Source organism: Cydia fagiglandana, chromosome 24 (assembly GCF_963556715.1).
Source record: "Cydia fagiglandana chromosome 24, ilCydFagi1.1, whole genome shotgun sequence".
NCBI classification, from domain to species: domain Eukaryota; kingdom Metazoa; phylum Arthropoda; class Insecta; order Lepidoptera; family Tortricidae; genus Cydia; species Cydia fagiglandana.
The window spans coordinates 9,122,836-9,140,743 of record NC_085955.1 but is presented as its reverse complement, the minus strand read 5'-3'; the positions used below and the strand labels follow the sequence as shown (position 1 = coordinate 9,140,743).

The window sequence follows — 17,908 nt, the reverse complement described above, 5'->3', positions numbered from 1 at the left end:
AACAATATGTTTTAGAGCCCGACCAAGCTATCAATGACGGTGAAAGCTAAGATTCAGGCGAAGCAGCGGACCGTTAAGAAGACTACTAGCCTTAAGGCTCCGTCATTAAGACGCGTGGGCGGGGCGCGCCGCTTTTACATATAAAATGCTCACGACGCGCTCACGCCCGGCCCCGAAAACGCGCCTGTGTGACGGAACCTTTAACTGCCGCTGCCAAAATGTCCGCGTAGACACAATCTTTTCCCTTAAATATATAGTTATTTCATTAGTAAATACATTGTATATTTATAGAATACGGCAGCATCTATTTTAATTCGTTTAATAACTCAATAAGATTCAGGCGAAGCCTTAGCTTCCGCTAAATTCAATTAATTAAGGCGCGAAATTCAATTTATCTATTGATGTATGTATATATTTTTGTGTATCATTTTGTATTGGTGTCTAAGTAAGTAGGTAAAATATATTAATACTGTTTGACTTCCTTAAAATGTAAATTTATTATAATGTTAATAAATAACGAATTTACTCGTAATGACGCAGTAATCCATTAATTTAAATTTAATTATTAGTTATAAGTATTGTTAACAAATAAAATATTTTACAAAAACTCCGTGTTTATATTTAATTTTTACCCAACTCGTTATTTGGATGTAGGTACAGTCCGCATCAAAATTCAAATTCTCTTTAAGAATAGGCCCCGTGCATGAACTATAGATAGAGGGCAGCATGATTTTTGGCGCGACGCGTAAATGTGTCGTTTATGCTTCCGATGTAGCCCACAAGATGGCAGAAACTACTATGCACAAGGAAACGTACCGACAAGAACGGTAGATGGTAGCACTTGCTTTGGCAATGTACGTGTGCACATATGTTTCTGATTCAGGCCACAATATGGCAGACCGTCCAACGCGCACGGTCCCTATAAAGTATCATTCGTCACAGCTTCTTTCTTTATCACTCTAATTACGCCTTAATAGGAGTAAAAGAGAAAAATGCCTGCAATTTGCTTCTCCACGACACAACTAAATTGACAATAGGGGTATAGCTGGTCAAGCAAATCTTGTCAGTAAAAAAGGCGCGAAATTCAAATTTTCTATAGGACCAACACCCTTCGCGCCTACATTTTTCAAATTTGCCGCCTTTTTCTACTGACAAGATCTGCTTGACTAAGTTTATTTCTGCCGCCAGAGTGCAGCACTAGCGCGGCGTAGCGCCTATTATAAACCATAGACATCCATAGAATAACTTATATAGTTGGTCAAGCAGATCTTGTCAGTAAAAAAGGCGGCAAATTTGAAAAATGTAGGCGCGAAGGGATATCATCCCATAGAAAATTTGAATTTCGCGCCTTTTTTTACTGACAAGATTTGCTTGACCAGCTATATATACATTCTGTGTCTTAAAGTGTTTTTCTCTATGAAGTGTTGACATCGTTCTATTTTAATTAAGCCCGTACGAATGTGGAGGGGGCTTCACTCCAAAGAGTGGTACAGAAAGACCGCATAGCTGCAATTTGCGAACTCCGATTTTCGCAGTTTTAGCCCTGGCCACCCACTGGTATATAGTCTGTCATATCACTTTAGCGCATAATTAATTTATTTTATCGGACGATAGCCCTTCGCGCTTACATTTTTTAAATTTTCCACGTTTTTCTATTGACGGAAATCACTTAACAGACTATAGTAGTTTTTATAATCCAAAACTGGTCACACCTGCACTGAACTGTCAGTGTCATAGCGTTTACGAGAAGTAATGCTCTAATGTTGATACACTAATTTATATTTGAGGTTTTATCGTATTATTCTGCGTTTTCTTACTGTTTTATTGTTGTTTATATAATTCACAACCATCTTAAAAGTAACAATAAAGCTTTGAGCAGTTGGATATGCAAAATATCTGCAGTTTACATACATGGTATTTGTATCATTACTTCAGCTAAAAAATGCTGCAGAAATAAATGTTTTTCCGGCCAGAGTAGCCTGTAAAATTGGTAATATCTCAAGATACGGGCATAAGACAGTTACTTAAGTCACCTTTAAAAAAAAAACAAAAAAAATATGAGTGGTATCGTAGAAGTATACATAAAGGTGGAACGTGAATACGAAGACAGTTCGCACTCGGGTGCGAGTGAGACGGAAGGCAGAACATATGAAAATGAGGAGAAAGAAGAGATCGTGGTGGAGCCTGAAGTGTCGGGGATGCTGGCAGGTGAGTTGCTACACTCTGACCATAACTTTGCCCCAACTTGGCTTTAAGAACGCGTACAGTACCCGGCGATAAACATTGCCCATCGGTATTTAGAAAGAGACAATTGGAGACGTCGAGAGAGAAAGACACAATGCTCTACAAGTAGAAACTCCGATGTGCAATGTTTATTGCCGGTTACTGTACATTGATATAAGCTCATCTTGACCACAGAATAAATAATAGTACTACAGTACAGAAAGGACATCATCATCATCATCATCTCAGCCATAAGACGTCCACTGCTGAACATAGGCCTCCCCTTTGGACCTCCATTCGTACCGGTTGGAAGCGACCCGCATCCAGCGTCTTCCGGCGGCCTTAACAAGGTCGTCTGTCCATCTTGTGGGTGGATGTCCTACGCTGCGCTTGCTAGTCCGTGGTCTCCACTCGAGCACTTTTCACAACACTTTGCACAGAAAGGACACTTCCTACTAAACCGAAGTTTGACAGCGATTCAGGGACGAATCATCATGCCCTCTATTCTAATGTATGGCACCAAAGATATATGTAACTTCGTATAAGATAAATAAAGTCTAAGAAAAAAACGTGCCTCGGAAATCAAGAAAAAGTCATTCTCGGATAGATGGCGCCATATACCTTTGGTCTATTCTCAGCTAGATGGCGTTGGCGACACCGATTGATATTTAACAATTTTAACACATATCAGTGAAAGAACATGGGTCAGTGTGGAACAATAAAAATTAAAAATCATTTATCCATAAACATAATTTGATACATTTTCAATTTTATTTTTTGTTTTAATCATGTGTCGATAGATGGCAGTAAATGTACCGTGACTACAAAATTTACTTTGACAATAGCCCTCTATACTATCTATTCTCTTTGATGGCACTATCCCTTTTGGCTATTTAGATTTCCCGTATTTTTCTAACTATGTCAATAAAAGAGGGACGGGTAGTCTATCTCGAGATCCTGTCGCGCCAATCATGTGCTAGCCCGGCTATTGAAAGTAAAGTACAGTCAGCAATAAAAGCTCAAAAATTAATATTTAACAAAACTAATTTTGCTTGACAGTTGAACAAGAGGCAGATCCCTTCTGGGAAGACAGAAGTACACCACACCCCATCCCACGGGACAAAAGGACACCACGCCCCATCCCGCAGGGCAAAAGGACACCACGCCCCATCCCACAGGACAAAAGCAGACAACGCTCCAATCCGGAGGCAAAGAGAGAGCTCAGGCCAGAGCATTTGAAAGCGGCTGCGGCTATTGCCTGCAGTAAGTATCTTAGATGTAGATGTAGTGCAATAATGCCCAGTCGGAAACAGGTGGGCTGTTGATCGCTTGTAGGGAATGCAAATCGGTTATAACCGTAACCGAAACATTCGGTTATAAATGATTATTTTGACATAATTGCATAACCAATTATTGGAAACTCGAATAACCGGTTACGGATACTTTCGGTTATTTATTTATGACTTTTCGGTTATGATTAGATGATAAAAACATAGAATTTTACTTATAAATAATAAAAACATTTTTTGGTTTCTAATGCCTAATTATGTACAGTTAGATACGCTGCTTTATCCATACACATTATAAGCTCTCTAATCTCTATGATATGTTCACGTATTGTACGACCGCCACACACACACACACACACACACACACACACACACACACACACACACACACACACACACACACACACACACACGCACGCACACGCACGCACGCGCGTACGCACCCACACACACACGCACGCACGTACGCACCCACACACACACGCACACGCACACACACACACACACACTAACTAAAAACAATAAAAACTGAAAATGAACTTATATCGCGGTATACCTGTTTGTGTAATTAAATACGAGAATATGTACAAAAAGCGAGAGTTTAAAGTGTTTGATACACACTGTTTGCATTTGGGTCAAACACAAAATTTACCAATAAAGTGTTCATGCGTCTATATACATAAATGTATAATGTTTTTGGTGCCATAGTTCAACTACCAGAGAAGGCATGCAATATTAATAATATTTACAAGTATATTTGAGTTGCGATTTGAGGTTTGCGTTTTCGAATAAAGTTGGTTACTTATACCATTATAAGTTTTTATTTCTCGTCGGCAGGCAGCCCTATAAGAACACAAAAATCGGAATAAGTATTGCATATAAAAATTTTGTGAACACCGCGTTCTTGGCCACTCGATCATTTGACGTGCATATAAGAAGTTTAGGCTGCGTTACCACCAGGTGCGAGGATGCGTAGTGAGGGATATGTTTGTTAAGAACCAATAGTAATAGAATCATTTTCCTTTCCACCATTCCTGTTCCACCGTGACCAGGCGTGTCTCACTCCGCGATTTCGTCGCTTTGATACAGGTAGCTAAAAGTACATCCGTTCGACCCCAATTTTGGGGTTTGCCATAAGCCACGCGTGGCGCTGTCGCCACCTAGCGGCCATATCTGTGCTGATCGTAACAGACGCGTTTTGTTAGAGAGTGATTCTTCTGTACCTAGTACTATTATTTATTCTGTGCCGTGACACAGTTTTTACTAGTACGGTGATCAGATGACGCGTACTCAATGTTTCATTGCATTTACCTTGAAAATGTATGTGTACAATTTATTTACAATGATAAGTTCAACTTGTATCATTCATTACTTGTAAGCAGTTGTGAGCTATCATTTAGCTATATAAAGTTTTTGAAGTGAAAACTTCTTTAGCGGCGCTGTGCACTTTTTGTGATAGGGAAAAAACGTTTAACTCGCGAGAGCGTAAGACGGACCTGGGCTATAACCGCGAAAATCGAAGTTCGCAAATTGCGGGCATTTTTCTCTGTCACTCTAATTACGCCTTCACTGGAGTAAAAGAGAAAGATCCCCGCAATTTGCGAATTTCTGTTTTCGCGGTAGCCCCTCTGACCTGATCGAAAAACTGTTACAATGTCATTGAGTTTTCACTTCTGCCGGCACTCCCGGAGTGCAACCCGTTGTTTTTTTTAATTAATTTCTTTGCCAATCCTCGCTCAACGCAGCTCTAGCGGACAGTATTGGTTCTTAACAAACATTATGGGTGTTTATTTCTTTCAGAGATGGCACGGCCAATCAGGCCCAGAATAAATTTAAGCGACGAAGAAAGAAGAGAAATACGCCGCGTGGAAAAAAAAATGAGCAATCGTCGGGCGCGAGCTAAAATGACGGAAGAAGCACTCGAGGAAAGAAGGAGAAAAGATCGGGAAAGATACTTCGAGAAGAAAGCAAAGGGCTTAATTAAGACTATAAGAGATTTAAGTCCCCGCGAACAAAAGGAAACAAGAGAGATATGGCGAGAAAAAGCTGCGAAAAAACGAGAAAAGGAGAAAATCTCTCGCAATATCGTCCCGTAAGGCAGTGGCTCCCAAAGTTGACTGGGCTCCGACCCGCTTTAAAAATATGGTTGTCTGTAAAGTCGGTTTATGGACGATAATTTTGCGTGATAAAGTCATAAGAAAACATTACCATTACATTACGTAACGTTACCATGGAGATCAGTCCACAACGTTACCATGGCGATCTGTCCACAACGTGACACTTTTTCGTGCACGCTACCGGTGTTCATCGATTTACAAGACGTTATCACGTCAAAAAACGGACAAATTCGGGTTACCTTTTGGCCTTTTTAAAAAAGGGGCATGAAATATTTTGGTAACGCTCAGATTCCCTAGTAGTTTCAGCCTCAGGGCCCACCTAATATTCGCTCGCGACCCAATAAAAAGTTTGAAAACCGCACGCAGTTTTTTATTTCATAAACATTTCAACTGCAAGTTTTGTGTTTGACCTAACTGACATTTCATTTCAAATTCGTGTTGACCTACCTATACAAGCCTACAGTAAAATTTTTTGCTCATATTACAGGCCACATACAGAAAACTTAGAAACCACTACTTATAAACCTAGTATATTATTAGTACATTGTGTATTAAGGGCGGGAAATAAGAAATTACGAACGAGTGTCAATTTTAAGCCCGACGCGAAGCGAGGGCTTAAAATGTTCACGAGTTCGGAATTTCTTTACCGCCCGTGGCACACACAATGTTTTTCATCACACTTGTAAGGAAAAAAAGGAGAATTAATAAAAACAAACTTCTGTATAAAACACTTTTCCGCCCTAGGGCGAAAATTTCAATTTCCCGCCCGCAAGCCCTACGTGTAAATAAGTGTTTTTCATCACACTTGCTCGGAAAAGATTTTTTCCGCCCTAGGGCGAAAATTTCAATTTCCCGCCCGCAAGCCCTACGTGTAAATACATCTTTTCCGAGCAAGTGTGATGAAAAATATATTACCAGTAACTTTCCAATCTAAGGCTGAGTCTCTACCAGAGAGGTGCGAGAATGAAATGAAATGTTTTTTTTTTATTAATACACATATTTACCTATTTACTCTTTTTATTTAAGTTGGGTGTTAGGTTAGGATTTTACGTGAGTTTAAAAGTACAATGAACGATTATTATAACACATCATTATAACATGTTATAAGTCAGTAGCAGTGGGGAGACACTCCTGACTTCGGTCGAACTCGGCTCCATTCGGCCCAGCATTGCTCCGAGCAATTGTTAGGGTTGGCACCACTTGAGTTCCTTGTGCGTGCACGACCACAGATAAGATAATCACTTGAATTTTGACAACCCTAATTAGCCGAAAGGGGTAGTGCTGTATATTAAAAAGGGATAGCATGATTCGACCCTGAATCGCTGGCAAACTTCGGGTTTGTAGGAAGTGTCCTTTCTGTGCGGTAATACTATTATTTCTTCTGTGTCAGTAGGTATACCATAGGGGCCGTGCGCGTTGGAGGGTCTACCATCTTGTGGCTTGAATCAGCAACATTACTCGTAAAATGTACTTTGCCAAACCAAGTGCTAGCATCTATGTTTCCCGACACAAGAAAACGTACGAGAACGGTAGATGGCAGCACTTGCTCTGCAGTTGAGATTTCGAAGTCGGTTAAAAAGGGCGCGAAATTAAAATTTTCTGTGGGAGGTCAACCCTTCGCGCCGGCCTATGATTTTAGGGTTCTGTGTTCTGTACCCAAAGGATAAAAACGTGACCCTATTACTAAGACTCTGCTGTCCGTCCGTCCGCCCGTCTGTCACCAGGCTGTATCTCACGAACCGTGATAACTAGACAGTTGAAATTTTCACAGATGATGTATTTCTGTTGCCGCTATAACAACAAATACTAAAAACAGAATAAAGATTTAAGTGGGGCTCCCATACAACAAACGTGATTTTTGACCGAAGTTAAGCAACGTCGGGCGGGATCAGTAGGTACTTGGATGGGTGACCGTTTTTTTTGCATTATGGTACGGAACCCTTCGTGCGCGAGTCCGACTCGCACTTCCCCGGTTTTTTTTCTACTGACAAAGTGGGTGTGCCAGAGTACAGTAAATATATTTAACGTACTTATTGTTCCAGGTATACTAAAACAAACCGAGCAAAAAAGAAACACGCCGCAGAAACCACAAAGAAGGCAACCCACACAACAGCATACTTGCGACGTATGCCAAAAAGTATTCAACAGAATCAACAACTTAAGGAACCATCAACAAACACATAAGAAACAACAGTGCGACATTTGCCGCAAAGATTTACTAACAAGGAAGAAGCTACGAAATCATATAAGGAGATTCCACTCCGAGAAACCATACTACTGCGAACAATGCAGTAAGGAGTTCAAGGAAGCGTATGAATTGAAAAGGCATACGCGAATCCATACCGGTGAACGGCCGTATTTATGCGAAATGTGCGAAAAATCTTTCTCCAACGCCGGCGCTTTGAAGGACCACAGACAAACTCATAATAACATAAAACGTTTCACTTGTGACACATGTCAAAAACAATTTAAACAGAAATATAGTTTGAAAACACATTTGCTGACGCATACGCAAAAACCATATGCCTGCAATGTATGCAGTAAAGAATTCGTTCGGTCTGCGGATTTAAACGAGCATATGTTGAGTCATAGTGCGATAAAACCATATTCATGCAATAAGTGCGGGACGCAGTTTTCTAGGAAGGACACTTTTTACAGGCACGCTAAGCGGAAGTTCTGTATGAGTATTTCTGACGAGAAAGCGTTCCTTGTACGTAACGAGGATTGTAGTTGGAGTTGAAAATGTTTGTATTGAGCAATGAGTTATTTAATTTTAAACTATATAGCGCTGGTGGTCTAGCGGTAAGAGCGTGCGACTTCCAATCTGGAGGTTTCAAACCCTGGCTCGCACCAATGAGCTTTACAGAACTTATGAGTACGAAATATCATTTGATATTTACCAGTCGCTTTTAGGTGAAGGATAACATCGTGAGGAGACCGGACTAATCCAAATAAGGCCTAGCTTACCAGAGGGAGTTGGAAGGTCAGATGGCAGTAGCTTCCGTGAAAACCATGAGCCGTGGCTAAATGTCGGGACAACGCGACGCGAGGAAGAAGAAAAAACCGGGCAAGTGCGAGTCGGACTCGCGCACGAAGGGTTTCGTACCAGAAAGCAAAAAAAAAACAAAAAAAAGCAAAAAATAACGGTCACCCATCCAAGTACTGACCACTCCCGACGTTGCTTAACTTTGGTCAAAAATCACGTTTGTTGTATGGGAGCCCCATTTAAATCTTTATTTTATTCTGTTTTTAGTATTTGTTGTTATAGCGGCAACAGAAATACATCATCTGTGAAAATTTCAACTGTCTAGCTATCACGGTTCGTGAGATACAGCCTGCTGACAGACGGACGGACGGACGGACAGCGATGTCTTAGTAATAGGGTCCCGTTTTACCCTTTGGGTACGGAACCCTAAAAATACTCGCAGAACTTCCGCGAGACACACACAGACATTAATTATATTAAGAACAGGTCGCTCACGTAAAGCAAGCTTCTGATAATACTCCTCGGTACAGAGTGAAACATGTCGAGCGTTTTTCGACTTAAAATACGTGAGTGACCTTGAAAGAACTAACTAAACTATAATATTATAAAATTAAACCTAGAAGTATACCTAACAGGCACGTGTATATGTATAGGCCTATATCCCGCTCCAACTGTCACCTGGCTCCTATTTCACCAACGTGACAGCTGCGACAATTCGACAAGTCTCATTGTTGCTGACGTCACGGGCATCCATGGGCTACGGTTATCGCTTACCATCGGGTGGGCCGTATTCCTGTTTGTCACCATCATTGTATTATTTAAAAAAACTTTATTATATCGGCAAAAAACAGGTATTTCTCTTGCGATGTTTATGATGACAATTGTCACAAGATTTCAAAGAACTTTCTGTAATACTTGACAGCAAATGAGTTCTGTGTCGAAATACTTAGAATTTCGTGACATTTGTCGTATTTCTTGTGACAATTGTCATTAGCTTCGCAAAATAAGTACTTATTAACTGGCGATATAGTGGAGTTTTTTTTAATGAAAGAAAAATTTTAATTCACAAATAATTAAGTAAATATAAAACATTAAATTAGCTTACAGTTAGTTACAGTTTTTTTAATTAACATTTTGGTGGCGAACAACCACACCGCCCGTCTGATGGTAAGCGGTTACCGTAGCCTATGGAGGCCTGTGACGTCATCAACAGTGATGTCGACAATTGTCGGACCTGTCACGTTGGTGAAATAGGAGCCTGGTCCAAACGTGCTAAAAATGCTAGCGACATTGCTGTGTTACACGGCCAGCTGGGCAATAATCACATTGTACGATTCTCTCTACTCGCATAAGAGGTCATCCATTAATTACATCACACGTTTAGGGGGAGGGAGGGGGTCAAGAAAATGTGACATATTGTGACATGGGGAGGGGGGGACACAAACTTTGTGACCTCACTTTAACTTCATCAGTAACCGAAAATTTATTTAAATTATTTTATTCACTAATCGATAATCGTTTTTATTCGTTTAATTTTCTTCCCTAAGCAGTTTTGGGTTATAAAATTACTAATATTTATATCGTCAAAAATATTTTGATAAACTATTAATAATACTTAATTCGATTTGGCAATTTCGTAGAAAAAATGTGACGTCACACTAGGGGGGAGGGGTTTGCCAAATGTGACCAAGTGTGACAAGGGGGGGGAGGGGTCAAAAAACCTAGAAATTCGTGTGACGTAATTAATGGATGACCCCTAAGGGCTCATTTAGACGATGCGAGAACTCGCATGCGAGTTTTATTACATTGCGGTTATTGATCGGTCGGTTCAATCGGACGTAACCAACAGTCCGCAATGTAACTATAGACCGACCGCTTAAATAAGTCCTCGCCTGCGCGGTACAGTCGGCCAAGAATAGATAGATGATAGAGTCGAAAAGTGGTAGACCACTTTCTTGGCTGACCGTACGTGGGCGACGTGCGGGGGCGGGCCACCGCACGTCGCCTTACCCCGTCGCCCCCGTACCGCGCAGGCGAGGACTCGTTTAAGCGGTCGGTCTATAAAATCGCATGCGAGTTCGCGCGCCGTCTAAATCAGCCTAAGGGTAGTTTAATAATGCTTAGTTCTATATGTATTTTTTATACGTACATAGAACTCTTGTTTTATAATAATAAAATAAGGTACACCGTAAAACTTAATAAATGATAAATATCTGTTTTATTTTCTTCTCATTATAATAAAATTAATAAAAAACGGTATTTTCCTGCCGAAACATCTTGTCAGACAAGATTATAAGCAAGGCCCAAGGTAACCACTAACCATCGGTTACCCTAAAATAAATTAACCCATCTGAAGCCCCCTCCACACTCGTGCGCGAATCGCGGCGCGAAGCCGCGAACGCGAGTGTGGCGTCGATTTTCGCAGACAGCGAAATCGACTCCACTCTCGCGTTCGCGGCTTCGCCCGCGATTCACGCGCATAGTCTGGAGGGGGCATTACGATCAGCACAGATATGGCCGCTAAACTGAAAATCATAATTAGATTCCAAAAAAGTAGGACAATGTTGCCACTTTTTACTAGCGCGTCTTGTATTTCTATGTAAAATATGTAAATAAAAGTACTTTTTTAAATCGTAGGAGTAACATTACCAATAAATAAATTATCTTACCGTGTTTATTTATAAAAAGCGATTTACTATTTTACAAACAAATTATTGCAGTGGCAACATTTTTTGGAATCTAATTACGATTTGCAGTATAGGTGGCGACAGCGCCACGCGCGGCTTATGGCAAACCCCAAAATTGGGGCCGAACGGATGTACTTTTAGCTACCTGTAGCAAAGCGACGAAATCGCGGAGTGAGACACACCTGCTTATACATACTTTGCCTTAAGGCGTGTGCAGACGAGTCAATTTTTCGCCAATTTGGCTCGCCGAATTCAACCACCGATTATGGCCGATATTACCGATAAAATGGGGTGCGGAAGCAAGAATACCAATTAGTGACGGTAGTATTTTCGTTTTGGGGCATTTTTCAATTTGGAGGTCTCTAATATCACCATAAATCTAAAATTGGTGATTAACTTGGAAATAGACGCCAATTTCTTGTCTGATGAAATCGGTCGATTTGATCACCCCGTCTGAACTCTACCTTACATTTTTTTTAATGTTTTCACAGACAATAAAATATGACATTGATGTATCAAGGCGGTTTGTTAACAAGGGTCTACCAGGAAACGCGAAAATCGAAATTTATTTATCTGCGTCTTTATCGCTCGAATTTGCAAGAGTGATAGAGAGGTTAGATAACTAAATTTTAATTTTCTTGTTTCGCAGTAGACCCATTGTGATACATATGTTCAAGTATCTGAACGGCCTTCATCAATGTCACGGTGTCACCCATGTCATCGTCATTGTCAAAATTGGTAAATAAAATTAGCTTTTTAGCATCGTAATTTTCACTGCATTTTTCAATAAATAAAGCGTATAAACATTGTAAATACTGTTTTAAATACATTAGTAGTTTAGTTAAGTAATCTCAATAACTAAATAGTGCAGATCTGAAGTGTGTGACACCGATTTTCGTCATGGAATCCGAAAGTCCTGTGTTGTTTCTTGAAGAAGTGTCTCCAGATCAGATAGTGGAAGTAGAAACAAGCGAGACTTTCCTGTTTGATCCGTTATTGGACCACAATTATAAGTAAGTACGAAATCGTTCAACCCAGAGTACCTATAGTTCGTTTTTTAGGGTTCCGTACCTAAAGGGTAAAACGGGACCCTATTACTAAGACTTCGCTGTCCGTCCGTCCGTCCGTCCGTCTGTCACCAGGCTGTATCTCACGAACCGTGATAGCTAGACAGTTGAAATTTTCACAGATGATGTATTTCTGTTGCCGCTATAACAACAAATACTAAAAACAGAATAAAATAAAGATTTAAATGGGGCTCCCATACAACAAACGTGATTTTTGACCAAAGTTAAGCAACGTCGGGAGTGGTCAGTACTTGGATGGGTGACCGTTTTTTTTTGCGTTTTTTTTTTTTTGCTTTTTGGTACGGAACCCTTCGTGCGCGAGTCCGACTCGCACTTGAACGACTCTGACTCGCACGTTTTTTAGCATTAGAAAGAAGGTAAGCGATCTTGACATGTCTTTTAATTGAAAAACGCTTTTAAAAAATCAGTAACTATTACTTATGAAAGCAGAAGAATATAAATGATCGTATTAGATTCATGATTGTTACATATTAGCCGTGACTAATTTTTAAATGTGCTTTTCTATTAAAAGACACTGAATGTGTATAGTGTAGTTTTATTTTATAATCAAAATTCACCACACATCAGTAACCTTTTTAAAATTCCAGCTTAACTGAACCAAGGCCACCATCAAAGATACCCAACAACGTCAAAATACGGGAGCTGAAAGCACTATACCACTGCAGCATATGTGGCTACGCAACGTTAAAGAAGGATGCAATGCAGGCTCACTCGCTCACACACAAGAAGCCGGAGAAGCCGGTACCAAAGAGACAGTCCATGCCGTGCCCAAGCTGTAACGTAAAGGAGAAATTAATAAAGTGTCCGGAGTGTAGTTATTATACTAAGAGGCAGGCGAGTTTGAAGATACATATGAGGTAAGTTAATTATGTTCATAAACTTCTCTTCTTCGCTTCGGCTTTTGCCACGGCTCATGGGAGCCTGGGGTGCGATTTTTGAATATCGATCGCTCATTTCGTCACTGGAAAATCGGTGGAAACCAGCAAAATGCTAATTTTTGAAATACGAGCGATCGAAATTTGGAATCTAGTGGTATTGACCACTCGTTTTCAATTCTATTACGAGAATTTAAATGTGTGGAGTGGAGAAAGGTGACTGGTAAATATGTAATAACATTTTGTACATATGTTCCGAAAAATTCATTGGTTTGAACTCGCAACATCGGGATTGAAAGCCGCACGCTCTTACTGGTAGGCCAACAGTGCCCTTATTCATAATTTTCTATGTATTTATTTGAATTAGTTTTTATAAATCGCGAACCTTTTTAATATAACTCCGACTGTAGGACTCTGATTGTATGTATGGTAAATATAGTAAATCTAATATTAAATTCTACTTTATCCTATTACAGCATTCATATGAAGGAAAAGCCTTACAAGTGCACAGAGTGCGATCATCGCGTGAAAACCTTGAAGGAATTAATACAACACTTCAAAACCAGGTGAGACCAATAATTTTGTATTCTAAGTGTAAGGCCTGATGGACGCTCGAGTTGGGCGTACATGTTAAACAAATGCAAACGTAGGTATAGGAGCGGCCTTAGTGCACGACAATCGAAAGTTCGGTTTCTGCCTCTCTCTTGTATATTCAAGCGATGAAGAGGCTAAATTTCGATTTTAGTGTTTCGCGGTAGGCCCTTGTTAACATACCGCCTTGATGCATCAATGTCATATTTTATAGTCCGTGAAAACTTGTCAAAAAACAGTTTAAGGCACGGTATGTATAAGTTACTCTATGAGTTTACTAGAGGCGGTAGTGCTGCACTCTGGCGGCAGAACATTGCAGTAATATCCCCTATTCTCTTTGCAATTATTCTTTTTTTTGTTATTATGGCTTTTACTCCTCGCTAAATTTATAGTACGGCTCTTCTCAGGTGAATTTTTCTCTTCGAGCCTTAATCTTTCAAACAAAGGTTTCCGAGTTAGCACGTGCCAGTACAACATTCATATTGAAAAACAACCGGTATCGTCATAGTATTAAGGTTCAAATTTAATGTCACTGATATTCTAGATATTAAGTTTTGGTAGTGTAGGACGATAGACCGCCCCGAAGCGATATGGCACTCATATTATTTTGATACTTAGTGTGGTGTTAAAAATGGCTTTGCGATAATAGAGACAATGGCCTTTGTTTGAAAGATTAAGAGCCAACAGGAGTGGTCATTTCTCCATACAAACGTACTCCTCGTTTTCCTCCGTGGTTTTTGAAGCTAGAGCAATGATTTTTCAACACAGATTAATATTGTCAATATCTGTGTCGGACCGTTTTGCTTTTTTTGATATTTTTGTTTTTTAAGGCGCTAGAGCCCTTCAAATATGGCCTAATTGACTATGCCGCAATGAGAGGCGTGGCATTCAAAACTGATATCAATTAGCCAAAAAAGCAAAACGGTCCGACACAGATAATTTCATAATCATTTAGATTTCCAAATTTGGTTACGATTGGTTAAGTTTTGGAGGAGGAAACAGAGGAGTACGAAACCTGCATTTTTGAGATTTTTACGCAGGATTTTTCGCCTTGTCCTTATATATCGCACTACTTTTAGGTGCCGCTTCCGTTAGCGAGACGGGTATATTTACCTAAAATATTTAAAACTCAGCTCCTTTTTCGTCTTAAGGTTCGAAGCGAAAAATTCACCTGAGAAGAGCCGTACTATAGCAAGGTGGATTCATGATTGAACCTATTGTTGTTTGACAGGTGTCACCTATGCAACTGTTCGAAGCGGGATGGCGGTCTGGTGCGGCACTCGATGCAATGTATTATGAAATTAAACACGTGATTTATATTACCTACTCGTTTCATTTGGGGTAATCTTTGACAAATTCCCTATTTTTAAAAACGGGGGTAAAAACGGGACCCTATTACTAAGACTCCACTGTCCGTCTGTCTGTCACTAGTGTTAGCGATGCGCCTACTCTACAAGTACTTATACCTATGTAACTAGTTAAGTTTTATTTCAAGGAAACTTTGTCATATTAATTTAGATGCTAATCTCTAATACTTAAGGTTCAAAATTGTATGACACATTTTATGCAAGTAATGTGCACTATACCTCGTTTTTTTTAGCATTAGAAATTAGGTAAACAATCTTGACGTGTCTTTTAATTGAAAAACACATTTTAAAAATAAGTTACGGCAAATATGTAACAAATATGAATCTAATACGATCATTTATATTCTTCTGCTCTCATAAGTAGTACTTATTGATTTTTAAAAAGCGTTTTTCAATTAAGACATGTTGACATGACAGACTAAGACATGTCAAGATCGCTTACCTTCTTTGAAGTTCTTTCTAATGCTAAAAAAAACGAACTATACATTGCCATGCGCCGGCGGCAGTCCGCTGCTAGACGCGATCCTTTTCACTCGACTCTGTATCCGAAAACCAAATTAAAGTTCATTGTTAAGTTTAACTTCGCATTTTCATTCCTCGTGCCAGTGCCTACCATCTACAACTAGGTTGTATCTCATGAACCGTGATAGATGATGTTGTCGCGATGATGCGCGATACGGACCAATAATACAGGTAACTGTCATTCGCTTTTTACATCCTGGTAACACTGAGCTGAAAAAGAAATAGTTGAATATCGAGTCGTAACGGCGGCGCGAGAAGAATAAGTGAGGAAAAGAAAAGGTAATACTTATAGGAGAGGCAAGGAGACCTGATGGAAACAGGTGCAGACTGCTTATGGTATGAGCAGTGTACAGAGCCAGCCAGAGGCGTAGCTAGAGGATATGGCGCCCAGGGCAGGCACCAAATTTGCGCCCCCCCTCCCAAACGAAATGAACTAACGAAAGGGTCACTTTGTTACTTATTAAAGTTTACTTTTAACTTAGACAAATACATAATAATTATATGTGTTTTTATTACATCGGTGGCTAACAAGCTTACGACCCACCTGATGGTAAGCGATCACCGCATCATATGGACGTCTACACTCTAGGGGTGTTATATTACATGCGCGTTGCCGACCATTTTAAAACTTATACACTTCTTTTTTGGAGGTCACCATAGCATGTAGCCTGTCGAGAAAAGGGAACTTATTCAACTTATGGACCCTTTTCTCGACGAATTTCCTGCCGCCCGCTGTGAAGGTAATTTCTCTTAAACCGCACAGAGCGCGACCATTTAGATTCTAGGGTGTGAGGATAAACACTCTGCCTGCGGCGAGCGGTGCAGTGATGGCAAGCTGTAACCGTTGGCAGTTGCCTAGTTAGGCAGCATGTCAAACATTTTTCAGACAACAGCTCATTGTACTTTACCTACGAGCGGTAGAGAACAACCTGTATAGAGGGTAGCTAAAAAATAACTGCATTCCCGTTGCCAGGGAGGGATTATAATGAGCAACTTTTACTATGGGCCCAACCACTAAGTCACGAAAAAAAAATTTGGCTGTTTCATACATTTTGGCTGGTCCATTTTCTTTATAAGGTAAACTTTTTTTCGCGTTTTCGGGGTTGGTCCCGTAGTAAAAGTTGCTCAGTATAATAGCAAAACCTCCCTAGCAACGGAAATGTAGTTATTTTTAGCCACCCTGTATAGGAATCCCCAGTACCTACTGTTGTCCGACAGATATGCAGCAGCAGCTATTGGAGCAGGTTCCGTCTACTACGGCTCATATGCGCCTGTCGGACAAAGGGCTAGCGATCCATTTGCATAGGTAGTCTCTTGGGCAATCCATAAGATGGTAACTTCCCGACAGGAGACCCCTGACGCAAAAGACGCGCTAACACGGAACACAACTCTGAAGCACTCGGCCCGCTCGCCTTATAAAATGAAAGCATATTAGCAACTCCCGCCGAATATCCCTCTGCTTGATAGTTTCTGGCATAGAGTATTAGCACTGGCGCTACCGTCGTCTTTCAAGGTCGAGTTCGAGGAAAAAAGAGTACCTAAAAGATCGGCTTCCTCTTTTGAGTTGTGGGCCAGATTACCATCCGCATTTCACATATCACAGTGGTGGTAAATACGATTGACGAAAGTATCCCTGCTGCCTTTTGGCAAGGCGGGGAGGTAGTCTTTTGCCCATTTTGGCGCCCCCCCCTTGGACGGCGCCCGGGGCACGTGCCCCCTCCAACCCCCCCCTAGTTACGCCACTGGAGCCAGCTACTCTTGGTGAGTTTCCCCTTTAATAGTCATTATCGCTGGTGTGACGGTAATGTTGGGATGGCAAGCTTTCATAAGACTTATGTACAGTTTAGTTCCTGGCCTAAAGTATCTGGCCAGAGGCATCATGTATAGGGCTGTCAGGCAGCTGGCGTCAAGCTTAGCGTAAGGCCCGAAGCCATGACTGAGAGTAATGAGAGGGTAACCTATAGAGGAGCATGGTGTGTCTATGGAGGAAGAGGCGAGCTATTTGGGGATGGTTGGAGGCCCGTCAGGGAACAAGAGGTTCCCGCCACCATGCTCATAGTATGTATGGGTCTTGCCAGGCCGAGGCAGAGTGTCAGGCAAGACCAAGAGAGGTTACCCGAGGAGGACTGAGAAAGTACATGTCCTCCGTCACCAGAGTGTGTA

At 40.8% G+C, this 17,908-nt stretch overlaps 2 protein-coding genes across 4 annotated transcripts in view; both read left to right on the top strand.

Annotated features, from left to right (window-relative positions):
- Window positions 1-15,210, top strand: part of LOC134676429 (zinc finger protein 722-like) — a 144,036-nt gene extending 128,826 nt beyond the window's left edge. Inside the window, exons 2-5 of one of the 2 annotated variants that reach the window (XM_063534824.1) lie at window positions 12,182-12,315; window positions 12,978-13,247; window positions 13,742-13,831; window positions 15,088-15,210. In XM_063534824.1, coding sequence (XP_063390894.1) covers window positions 12,203-12,315; window positions 12,978-13,247; window positions 13,742-13,831; window positions 15,088-15,169 — 555 coding nt within the window. In that variant the 5' untranslated portion in view covers window positions 12,182-12,202 and the 3' untranslated portion in view covers window positions 15,170-15,210. Of the gene's footprint in view, window positions 1-12,016; window positions 12,316-12,977; window positions 13,248-13,741; window positions 13,832-15,087 lie in introns of those variants that run through there. The other variant, XM_063534823.1, reaches the window with a different exon arrangement.
- LOC134676070 (zinc finger protein 239-like) lies at window positions 1,762-10,367 on the top strand. Of its 2 annotated transcripts, none has more exons than XM_063534354.1 (3): window positions 1,762-2,208; window positions 3,283-3,486; window positions 7,672-10,367. In XM_063534354.1, the coding sequence occupies exons 1-3, from the start codon at window positions 2,058-2,060 to the stop codon at window positions 8,367-8,369; spliced, it is 1,053 nt and encodes a 350-aa protein (XP_063390424.1). In that variant the 5' UTR covers window positions 1,762-2,057; the 3' UTR covers window positions 8,370-10,367. The 2 variants fall into 2 exon arrangements, with proteins under 2 accessions (XP_063390424.1, XP_063390425.1); XM_063534355.1 differs by lacking the exon at window positions 7,672-10,367 and adding an exon at window positions 5,313-5,979.
- Window positions 15,211-17,908: the final 2,698 nt, after the last annotated feature.